The sequence below is a fragment of the Mustela lutreola genome, chromosome 16 (genome assembly GCF_030435805.1).
Source record: "Mustela lutreola isolate mMusLut2 chromosome 16, mMusLut2.pri, whole genome shotgun sequence".
Taxonomy (NCBI): Eukaryota; Metazoa; Chordata; class Mammalia; order Carnivora; family Mustelidae; genus Mustela; species Mustela lutreola.
Window position 1 is genome coordinate 54,679,535 of NC_081305.1, and position 9,776 is coordinate 54,689,310.

General features: G+C 51.5%; 1 protein-coding gene across 2 annotated transcripts; it reads right to left on the reverse strand.

Moving 5' to 3' along the window:
- Nucleotides 1-27: 27 nt before the first annotated feature.
- On the reverse strand, nt 28-8,886 carry C16H19orf81 (chromosome 16 C19orf81 homolog). Of its 2 annotated transcripts, XM_059151101.1 has the most exons (6): nt 8,762-8,886; nt 8,089-8,156; nt 2,669-2,741; nt 2,453-2,573; nt 1,079-1,218; nt 28-297 (listed from the first exon to the last, which is right to left on the reverse strand). In XM_059151101.1, exons 1-6 carry the CDS (start codon nt 8,773-8,775, stop codon nt 102-104), a joined length of 612 nt encoding a protein of 203 aa, XP_059007084.1. In that variant the 5' UTR covers nt 8,776-8,886; the 3' UTR covers nt 28-101. The 2 variants fall into 2 exon arrangements, with proteins under 2 accessions (XP_059007084.1, XP_059007083.1); XM_059151100.1 differs by having other exon boundaries at nt 8,089-8,886.
- Between the last annotated feature and the right edge of the window lie 890 nt (nt 8,887-9,776).

Sequence of the window (9,776 nt, forward strand, 5' to 3'; positions counted from 1 at the left end):
TTCCTGGGGAGGCAACGCCCCCTTCCCTCCGGGGGTTCCGGGTGGGTCGCCCGAGCCCGCGGGGCGGTGGGCTTGCGCAGCCGGGGCCCGCCCTCTAAATGTTAGTCTTCCTCGGTCGGCTCCGCCCCTAGAGCCTCGAGCATGCGCCGCCGGACAAGGGAGCGGCGCAGGTGCAGGCGGTAATCCGCCAACAGCAGCTCGTCGTGGCGCACCAGCGGGTGTGCGTTCCCGCGGAGGCGGATACCGGAGCGCAGCAGACGCGAGCGAGTCTGGAAGTCAGTGACCGTGATGAGCCACCTGCGAGGGGGCAGGGCCAAGAGCACAGGGACGGGGCGGAGACCGAAAGGAATCGCTGGTGGTCCCAGCCCCGCCTTTGATTGTCGGAGAGTCCCTGCCTGGTCCCTCCTCCCCGTTCGTTTACCCACTGCGGTTGCACAGCTCGTCCCGCTGTCCCTAAACCCCTCAGCAGCCCTGCCGTCTCGCCGAAGTCAACCCGTACTTCGATCCTTACGCGGGTCATTCTGGGTCCCGTCTTCTCTCAGCCTGGTCCTATCCCCCAATCGTGGTCTGTCGAGGCTCTATCTCTTCAAACCGCCATTCCAGGGCCGGGCCCCCTTCAGTGTGTCTCTCAGGCCTGTCCCCAGATTTAGGTTTCTCCCGGCCTCGCCCCCAGCTAGACACTACAGGCCTCTGACCCTCTAGATCTCTCCTGGTCCCCACTCCCTCAATGTGATGGGTCCAGGCTTCGACCCCACACCTCGGTGTTACCTGTCCGGGTCACTCAACGTCCATTTCCTCAGTCCAGGTCCCGCCTTCTCTCTGATCTAACCTGGCCCTCCCCCTTCCCTGCTCTCACTCTCGGCTCGAGCCCTTTCCCGCTTCACTTCACTCTCAGCCCCATCGTCCCGCCCTTGCACCCATCAAGCCCTTCTCCAGACTACACAGCCTTCCCTTCTCGGCCCCGCCCACTCAGCGCCTTGGCCCCTCCCCACTGCGCTCAGTAGGCCACACCCCTCACTCCCACTCCTGGCCACGCCTCTCTCGTTCCTTTGGGACCGCGACCTCGCGGCAGGCTTACCTGTCCCGGCGCCCCGCAGTCCCACAGATGACATTCATATTTTCAAAGCGGATGCTGCTCACGCGCCCGCTCTCCATGGCGCCGGGTAACTCGGCCTCCAGAGCCTCCAGCACCTCTAGGTGGGTAAGGTCCTCCTCTGGCTGGAGGAGTCAAGAGAACTTCAGCACGAGACCGTCAGGTTCAGTCCAGGTTCCTAAGCCCCTACCTTAGACCCACTTGCAGGACCTGCCAGAATCTCAGGTGGCATTTGCGAGGCAAGACTCACACTCGACCTCAGGAGCCCGTCGCTGTAGTCAAAGCGGGGAGCACAGGTATCTTTGAGGTAGAAAAGCATCTACCTGTCCTCCTAGGTCATTCTCCAAAAAGCAATTCTCAAGGAGCCGATTTGCCAATGAACAGGTGGATTAAATGATTTACCAATTTGGCCAACTTTACCAAAAACTTCTCCAGCAACCTGCGCTGGATGGCAGGCTTTTAGCAACTCTCGAAGATCCTGCAAGGATTAAGGTTGTACACTTTTCCTTTTATGTTTCTATTAGCATTTTAAGGAATATTCCGTTGTAAAATAATAATAATAATAATAGTGATCATAGGGGTTGTGACTTCTTGCCATTCGAAAACATTGACCACTAACCACATTTTCAGCATGAGATTACTATGTTGAAGGTGATATACTATGGTCATAGCATATAAAATTGCTGATGAACTAGGATGAAATCATGAAACTGGTCATCTCCAGGAAGGCAAGCTGTGGGTGTATGTGTGGTGGAGGCCGGGTCTTCTGTTCAGAGCCACAAGGAAGACAAGGACAACAATCTCTGTTGGGCTAAACTCACATAGATGGACTGAGGGAGTGCGTCTGGGTCCTGTGCCTGGTGCATGGAAGCATCCCATTAAGGTTTTAATTTACCAGTAAGAACCTAGTAGATACCTCCTCTGACTGATGGTAGGGATTACCAACAGATTTGGACACTGACTCTCCAAAAGCAGGGGCTTTATCTTGAGTCTTTGCTACATTTGCAAACTTTACAGAATTTCATGGTAGAAGGATTGAAAGGACTCCCTGTGTCCTCAGTCTCCCTGCTCTCTGTCTTTTGATCTCTGCCCTTCTCTGCCCCTTTTCCTCCCCTTCTCTTTGCCTCTCTGGGATCAGCAGTGATAAATATGATGATTGATCCCTTGACAAATTCATAATCAATTTTTAGCAGCCTAAAACCTGGTGCCAAGCCCACAGCTGGTAAGCCGCGGAGTCTAGATTTAAGCCTTGTCCACCTCATTTCTGAGCCAGTTCTCTTTCTATCCTCCCAGTGAAACTGTGCAGAAACTCGGGGCTGGTGTCCCAGGGGTAGGGGCAGGGGCGAGGAGGCCACTCACTGAGGTCTCCATGCACAGACAGAGAGGCTGGGCAGCGGGTGGTGTGGGGAACTTCCGGATGCACGGGAGCTCTCGGTCCAGCGCCTCGTATTCTGCAATGACCTGGCGCAGGTACTGCTTTCTGGGGAGAGAGCGAGCGGGCAGGACCTCCGAGGTCAGGGGTTGCTGACATTGCACTTGGAGGAGCTGAGATCAGAGGGGCCAGGGGCCACTCACGAGGATTTGACAGGCCTGCCCAGGCTCCGGGTTGGCGTCTCCTCTGGGGTCTCTAGGTCCACATGGAGGGCTCCTGGGGATGAAGAACTCAATGTCAGCAGTCCTGAGCACTCCTCTGACATTTTTTGGCCTAAATGGGCATCACGAAGGGTTGTCCATGCCACCCCGAATAGCTCTTATGCCACCTACTAAGCTATTGCCTCTCAGCTCCAAACAACTCCCTTCTGCACCCACTCTGATCCCAGGGCGGGACTCCATCAACCCCCCCCCCCCGCCACGCCCCGTTTCTGCTGCTGCAACAGCTGGGTTCCTGCTAGGCTCTGCCTGTAGGGGGCGCGCGCGCGCACGAAAGAGAGAGAGAGCGAGAGAGAGAGAGAGATCGCAAGGCTGAAGGAAGAGAAAGGGGCTTGCCATGCATTTTGCGTCCTATTCCAGTCACCCCAGCCCGGCAGCAGCCTTTGAATCCAGTGTGTGGTTTTCCCAGCACTCTCAGAAAAGGCCTCCTGATTGCAACTAGTCTGATAACAGCTGTCAAATCTGAGCCGCTCTAGGCAACTCCTCTATTGACTAAAGGGTCTCTCTTAATGGCCAACAGCTAGTTGTCTCACATAACCCGTTTTGCCCCTCCTCTACAGTCTTAGAGTCTGACCAGCCGTCGGGCTAGATAAAACGGTTCCCAGTATCCCTTGCAGCTGTGTGTGGCCATGTGACGGAGTTCTCACCAACTGTGTTAGGGGAGTGAGGGATGAAACTTTGGAGTCATTTGTTTAAAAGTCGGTTGCTTGTCTTTGACTTGTTTCCCCTTCCCTTGTACTGGAATGGATGTAGCAACAAGCCAGCTTCAGCCGTGCTAGAGCAACAATATGGAGGGAATCTGGGTCCCTGAGTCATCTCATGGGGCTGAGATGTCCCACCAATCCAGACCACCTGCCTCCTGTCACATGAGAGAAATACACTCTCTTCTTCATGCCATCATGTGTGGGGGTGTCTCTTTGTTACAGCAAATGAACAAAGAGGAAAGCAGCCCTCAACAGCCAGGGCTGTTTATGTCGGACATAAACAATCTCACAGAACACCCACGTCAGCCAAGGCCACTCTGTGACCATGATAGACCAAGATAAAAATAAGAGCAGAGTTATGTCTCAGCACCACACAACATGAACACCATCCAAACCACGAAATGACCAAACATCCTCCTCTTGGTTCAGAGCTGATGCTGCTTCTTCCCCACCCACAATGTTCGCTCCATTCATCCCTCCTGCGTCATAGCCTTGCCTCCACTTCCTGCCAGCATCCGATCCAGAGCAAATCCTGCTTCCCTGAATTCTCCCAAAGTCACCTAACCCAGGAGCTCCCATAATAATAAGTCCTCCCTAACACCCTCCTACTAAGACGGTCCATGTGTTACGGACTCCTTCAGTACAAGTCAGTAAACTTAGGGGTGTGCTGGTAAATGTCTAATTAATATCACTCTGTCTCTGTCTCTCTCTTACATGTGCCCACATGCGCTCACACCACACCCACTGTAGCCTTTGCCAGTTTTCATTCTGTCAGTACTCCCACCATGACCAATTCCATGCTCCCACAGTTATAACAACCAGCTTGCAAAATTTAACAATCGACTCACAAGAGCCTGTCTCCAGCACACAGCTATGTCACAGCTATGATCCTGGGGGTCTTTGACTGAGCTTGTACCATAGTAAGTCCCCTGCTCTGGTCCTCATCCTCCGACCTCCCGTCTGTTTCCACAGGGCAGCTGGGGTGATCACTCCATTGCAACACCCCATGCTTGCGAACCACCAGTGGCTTCCTCTTGCCTTCAGGGTACAGTCCTCCCTGAGGTGGGGACTCGCTCCTCAGTGTGTGATCTGGGGAGCAGTACCTTGTTTGAAACACAGCATTTGGATGTGAGGGAACTGGTATAATGGGGATAGTCTATGCTTCACAGTGCTTTGGGTGAGATGAACCTAGGCATGTGTCCAAACGGATTGAAATATATTTAGGATCTCTTTGTTTTATGTATGCAACTTGGAAAACAAATTGAAACAAAAAAGAAAGAAACACAGTATTTCCCAGACCTATGGAATCAGAATCTGCATTTTAACAAGATCTCTGTGTGTGGTCGCGACCCCTGTTGATCTCTCTAATCATTTTCTTCCAGCTATACTGGCTTCCCCTACATCTCTCCAACACAATAACCTCCCCACATCTGTCCATAGAATGATAATAATAACTCTAGGTTTACAATCCCTTTTATTATATTTTTAAAGATTTACTTATTTATTTGACAGAGATCAGAAGCAGGCAAAGGAGCAGGCAGAGAGAGAGGAAGGGAAGCAGACTCCCTGCTGAGCAGAGAGCCCAATGCAGGCTTGAGAGCCCATGCGGAGCTTGATCCATGATCTGAGCCGAGGGAAGAGGCTTTAACCCACTGAGCCACCCAGGCACCCCTAAAATCCCTTTTAAAAAGCCAAACCCTTGGCGCACCTGGCTGGCTTAGTTGGTAGAGCATCCAATTCTTGATCTCGGGATTGTGAGTTCAAGCCTCACACTGAGTGTAGAGCTTACTTTGAAAATAAAATAAAATAAAAAGCCAATCACTTTCTAAAGTGTTTTCCATTGCATCCTCACGACAGCTTGCTGAAATAGTGCAATTTAACAAATGATGAAACAGAAGCATAGAGAGATCATGGGACTTGCCCAAGGTGACACAGGATAAAAATCTAAGCATCTGGATCTAGACTCTGTGTTCTCAATCTCCCCAGTCTGCTGCCTCTTACCCCACTCTGTCTAGACCAACTGCCCTACTTGCCAGGAGCTCCCAGTCTGGTGAGGGAACAGCGGAGATGTCATGAGGTGAAGGCGAAGCCTAATAATCTAGGGGCAATCAGGGAAGGCTCCTTGAAGGAGGTAATGTCTACAGGGAGACCCAGGGAATAAGGAGGAGCTTGCCAAATAAAGAAATGGCAGGGCAGCGCCTGGGTGGCTCAGTCAGTTGAGTGTCCAACTCTTGAACTCAGCTCAGGTCATGGAGCCTACTGAAAGGAAAAAGAGAGAGAGAGAGAAACAAAGAAAGAAGAAAGAAAGAAAGAGAGAGGGAGAAGGAAGGAAGGAAGGAAGAGAAAGAGAGAAAGAAAAGAGGAATGGCAGGGAAAAGGTTGTTTATGCAGAGGGACCACCAGGGACTCAGGTTTTTAAGCAAAAGAATATGGTCATCTGCAATAACTTCTCAGAATTCCCTTCAGCCCCAAGACTAAGGCATGGTTATTGCATTTGTAGGTTATTAATTATTTGTGAGTTGGTGTCCACCCTCTCTGTCTGCCCTCCCTGTGTGGGAACAGGCTGGGTCATTTCACTAATCAGGCACCATAGGCAAAAACACTGGAGACCCATGGGCTTTCTGATATCTGACGTCAAAGTTCTCACCCTAGTAAGTTAAAAATATTTCTGGTTCCGAAGTACCACAAAGCCAGCCACAAAACTGAAATACTGATCTACAAAACTGGCCAACTAGTCAACTCAGTTCCACTCAACTTTTCTGAAGCTCTACATAAACTATATTTATCAGATGGGTGCCTCAGTCTAGGTTAGATATGATGTGGGGCAGTGATCACCAAAAGAGGTCTTCAAAGACCCTAAAAGAGACCTGAGGACAGGGACGCCTGGGTGGCTCAGTTGGTTAAGCATCTGCCTTTGGCTCTGGTAGTGATCCCAGGGTCCTGGGATGGAGCCTCCCTGCTCAGTGGTGAGTCTGCTTCTCTCTCTCTGAAGTAAATAAATAAAGATGAAATCTTTTTTAAAAATAAAAGAGATCTGAGGACAGAAACGGTGTCCATTTTGCCACGAGGTCATTTGCTATGCCTGGCATAGCACCTGGCACAGAGGCTCTTGTAACAGACACCAAGAAAGGATCCCCACTCAGCCAGTCCCATCCTTCTTCCCCCATTTGAGAAGGGTCCATCCCTTGCTCATGCAACTCAAGGGACCCTCACCAATCTCATTTCCTCAAAGGTATCCCATCCAGTTTAAACCAGTGCCTTCCAACCCTTACTGTTCATCGCAATCACTTGGCAAGCATTCAGAAAATATAGATGCAAGGACCCAGAGCCTAGAGATTCTGGTTAAATTGGGTCTGAAGTGAGGGTGGGTATAGATTTTTTTTTTTAATCCTTTCACCTGATGTGAGGACCAGAGTTGAGAACTGCTGACAAAAGTAATGATGATAATCTTTTGCCAGGGGTTGAGTCAAGAGTGAGTGGGTGACTGAGTGCTGGCCAATAAGATGTGAGGAGAGATAATTTGGGAGTTTTTAAGATGAAGACCTCAGCAAGTGATACCTGGGATTTGTGGCAGCCGTTTTGTGGTGAGTAAGCTGGAATGCAAAGGACACACATTTCAGGCCTAAAGGCAGTGAAATAGAATCTGGTCCTCAATGATATCACTGAGCTTCTGACTCAACCAAACCCAAGCCATGCCCCACTTCTGGGCTTCTGGTTGAGTGATAATGGTCCTCCTATTCTTTATACTACACCAAGTCCAATTACTATTGCATGCTAGCCGAATGCATCCTCACCAAGATGCTACTCAATGAATGTTGACTGAGTGCTAAATGAATGACCCTGCTAAAGCAGAGTGCAGGTAGGGAGTCCTGGAACATGAGGCTGAGGTTGAAAGCTGGTGGCTGACCACACGGGGTCTGAGGCTGAAGGGTTGGGACTCTATCCTGGAGGTGATGAAGAAGGAAGGAAAGGTGTGAGCAGAGGAGAGATAGGGTCGGCGATGGTGGTCAGAAGACCCTGCAGGAGCCAAGTGGGGAATGGGCTTAGGGGAAAAAACTGAACCGGGAGTTGGGTAGAGAAAGCATCCATGTGGAAGAGGACAAGACCTGAGTTGGGGCTCTGGGGATGGAGAGACAGGCAGAGGACACAGGAGGTGGGCTGGAAGATGGGGCTGCAGACTGATGGCTGTGGGAGGAAATGAGAAGGGAGGGCCAGTACCAGTGGTCTAGCCCAGTGACCAGGTTGGTAGTGGGACCATTGAGGTTGGGAAAGAGGGAGGAGGAGTGGCTTTGGGGGAAGCTGTTGAGCTCAGTGTGGGAGAAAAGGAGAGTGTGAGGGACCAGGGCAGAGCACCTAGGGAGACAATAGCCTTAGAAGGGTCGTGAAGTCCCCAGAGGCTCATGGGAAATGTAGTTCTGGGTCCAGACCACTGGCCAAGAAACCGCAAAGGCTCATGACAAATGTAGTTTGAAGTCCAAAGGGTGTTGCCCATGAATCTGGTCAACGACGGAGTCTGGGGTGGCTTTCTGGTAGGCCAGTGACTAGCTTAAGGCCACACTGCAATCCAGGGTTACCACATGGGGCACGGGTGAAGACGCCCCCTTCTCCCCAATACACACACACACACACAGTGCTCAGTACCTGCCTCCCTGTGCATGCTGGGGTTGCCCACGGTGGAGGAGCACAGGATCTCCACCTCTTGCTGCATCCTGGGAAGGTGGGTGGGGGGTGTCTCAGGAGGACGGGGAGAAGGGCCCTGACTAGACCACCCACCCCAGCTCCTTCCCCCCACTGCTGTCTCCTCCTCATCTCTAAAGCCCCGGGGGGGAAATAAGGAAGAACTGGAAGGCTGAGGCCACGTAGGAATCTGGGTTCCCCTAACCTCTGGAAACCCAATGAGTTCCAATTCCTGTGTGCCCCGATTCCTTCTTTGCCTTTTTCCTGCTTCTTTCTCCGTCCTTCCCTGTCTCCTCAGCTCTCTGCCTCTCCCTGGCTCTGTCCCTCTTTCATCCTCCTTCTCTCCCCATCTCTCTGTCCCTCTCCACCTCTCTCCCCATCTTTCCCCCCTGATCTCTTTGGATCTTTCCTCTACTCTTTCCCTTGATTTCTCTGCCCTCTTCATGCCCACTGTTCTCCCCCTCCCTCCCTCCATCCCCCCAGTCTCCTTCTCCCCTAGTTTCCCCAACATTTCCCCAGCCCTCCTGCCCTCCTTCTCTTCATAGTGTTCTGCCTCCCTCCAAGCCTACCACCCTTTCTCTGTCTCCCTACTTCTCTCCCTGTCTCTTCCCAGTCTCCTTTTCCCATCTTTCTTCACCTCTCTTCTCTCATAACTGGTTCCCCTGCCCTCTGTCATCCCCTTTCTGGTCCCACTTGCCCTCCGATCATCCCTGTCTCACGCAGGAACTGGTCAGACACAGGCCAGATTCAAACAGAAACTGGATTCTGTATGGGGGAGGGAAAGGAAGACGGGGGGGGGGGCTGGGGGGGGCTGGTCGCCATGGTACCTCCAGAAGGAGGGGGAGGGGCTGGGAACACCAACTCTGGGTCTGAGGAAGGAGGGAGCTGGGATCCTGGACCTCTGGGTCAATGGGAGGAGGGAGTGGGAGACCAGATTCCTGGATCCAGAGGTGGATGTGGACGGTCTGGGGGTTCCTGGGCCCAGGTGCAGGAGTGTGCCACACTGGTGTTCTTTAAGCATGTCTTTCTTTGTGTCTGCAGAGCTCTCAGCAGGAAGTGTGGGAGAAGAGGTAGGACTTTCTTAGTTATTCTGTCCTCCCCTCTCTGTCCCTGTCACTTATATCTCTAGTGCTCTATTCTCCCCTTCAAGATGGTCTCTGCCTTGACTTGATAAGCACAGGCTCTCTGCTTTCTAGGGAATAGTGCCTTGATTTTCCGAGTGATTTCTTCAGGAGTGAGCTTAAAAATCAATATAGGATAGAGTCCAGCCTTGTACTTTTACTGGACCTGTTATAAAAGAGGATCTAAAGTGCTAAGCTTGCTGGGCTGGTCGAGTCTAGGTTGCAGCTGCTGTGGGCTCTCATAACTATATGGGGAGAGAATGAGCCTAAAAGCAAAGACAACATGAGGAGAACAGAGACCAAAGATGCAGATTCCTGATGATGATCGGGATACCTAGATCCAGCCATGCCTGAAGCTTTCATTTACCCAATTAATTCCCTCCTTTGCTTCAGTCATTTGAGTCTCTTGTCATTGGCAATTAAAACAGTGCTCACTTAAATAGATCCAGTTTCATCCTCAGTTCCTCTGTGGCCCTGTCTCCCTTTCAGCACCTTCATGTCTTTCTTTCCTATCAGGCTGTCCTTCTCCAT

What these genes read in the sequence shown, in the direction of transcription:
- C16H19orf81 (XM_059151100.1), bottom strand. Translation starts at nt 8,635, where the DNA reads ATGTTGGGGAAACTAGGGGAGAAGGAGACTGGGGGGATGGAGGGAGGG. An exon ending in CAGCATGCACAGGGAGGCAG is followed by an intron (nt 2,742 to 8,088) that starts GTACTGAGCACT and finishes CTTCATCCCCAG; the next exon opens with GAGCCCTCCATGTGGACCTA. An exon ending in GTCTGTGCATGGAGACCTCA is followed by an intron (nt 1,219 to 2,452) that starts GTGAGTGGCCTC and finishes TGACTCCTCCAG; the next exon opens with CCAGAGGAGGACCTTACCCA.